Source organism: Desarmillaria tabescens (genome assembly GCF_030435595.1).
Source record: "Desarmillaria tabescens strain CCBAS 213 chromosome Unknown EV420scaffold_2, whole genome shotgun sequence".
Taxonomy (NCBI): domain Eukaryota; kingdom Fungi; phylum Basidiomycota; class Agaricomycetes; order Agaricales; family Physalacriaceae; genus Desarmillaria; species Desarmillaria tabescens.
The window spans coordinates 29,714-31,113 of NW_026848301.1; the positions used below are offsets into that span (position 1 = coordinate 29,714).

General features: G+C 44.8%; 1 protein-coding gene across 1 annotated transcript; it reads right to left on the reverse strand.

Moving 5' to 3' along the window:
- Positions 1-803: 803 nt before the first annotated feature.
- Positions 804-1,157, reverse strand: EV420DRAFT_1473548 (uncharacterized protein; the record flags this gene model as incomplete). The annotated part of the gene is made up of 1 exon (XM_060469153.1): positions 804-1,157. One exon carries the CDS (start codon positions 1,155-1,157, stop codon positions 804-806), a length of 354 nt encoding a protein of 117 aa, XP_060337966.1.
- Between the last annotated feature and the right edge of the window lie 243 nt (positions 1,158-1,400).

Sequence of the window (1,400 nt, forward strand, 5' to 3'; positions counted from 1 at the left end):
GCTACCTTCATCTCACTTATCGCGAAAAATGATGCTTGTACCAAGTTTGCCTTCAATTCCAAGGTCCCCCTTCCCTCAATCACCAGAGTTATCCGTCGATAAGACTCACGAACTCATACTTAAAATAATTTATCCGGGTGTCTTCGATCCCATGGTCGCCGTGATGTTTGGATCCCTACCTTCAACGCCGGTCAATCATCGTTTTGACGACGCATCGTACAAACGGTCTTTTCCTGCTTTCGCGTTCATATATATCTGCATAATATCCTGTGGATTCTCATCTTCCGATCCACGCGCAGTATCATGATCGAGGCGAGCTACGAATATCATTAGAGAGGTGGGAAAGTGCCCTGTATCTGAAAGGCTTAGCTGTGGAGAAGGCGGAATGAATAGATGACGACGAGAGTGAAGCGAGATGCCAGCGATGTTATGACTATTGGCTTCTGGTACGAGATCGTTGACCCGCTCGCCTGGTGGATGGTATTGCTCATTTATTGGCAATGCGACGTCATTCTATCTAGGTAAGAAAGGGTTCTATCTTATTATCCTCGCTCTTATGAAACTTCCATCAGGGTTTTTAATCAGTTATTCGAGGGTCTACAAGGAACACAAAGCGGTTGTTGACTCGTAGCAAGAATATTTTAGGACTTGATAGGTGTTGAACCCGTTTATTCAGGACTTGTTTTGTTAAATAATAAAACACATATGATCTCAGAACAAAGGAAAGCGATAAATGCGACAAAGCAAGTACCCTAAGCATAAGAAAACAAGACAATATCCAAGATGTACATACACTGCTGTGTTTACAGACATTCTTGTGCCCAGGCTTCCGCACTATGCACCGCACTGTAGCTCGCAGTCGGATAATCCTTGCAAAACACTGCGCTCGAGTTCTGGACGTTAATGCTGGAATTATCGTTCTGGTACTGAGTGACATAAGAATTCCCCACTTGCGAGTAGGAATGGCCGTCGGCCTGAGTGATGCCAATTTGAGCAAAAGGTTGTGGGGTAGGTGTGAAGGTCACTGCATTGCCGTAAGAGTAGGATGTGTTGGCATTAGTGGAGGGAGGGTGCATGTTCGTGGGAGTCGTCGTGTCACCAGCAAAGGTGTTGACATTGGAAGGGAGAATATTGTCAATGTTGGATAATTGGTTCATCCCAACGCAAGATCCAGACTTAGTATTAATCAGCTAGCAAGTGCCCGACACTTCGAGCACTTTCTTTCTTACTCAGACGGCGCATCGTACACCCGCTATTATTACTAGAACTTTCTTTGCACTTAGGTATAAATACGAGACATACTCTGTAGTAGCATAGTGAATCCACTCTACTCTTATTACTCTACCACTTCTATAATCTCACAGGTTATTGGGCCCCACGCTCAACTACGCCACAAACAC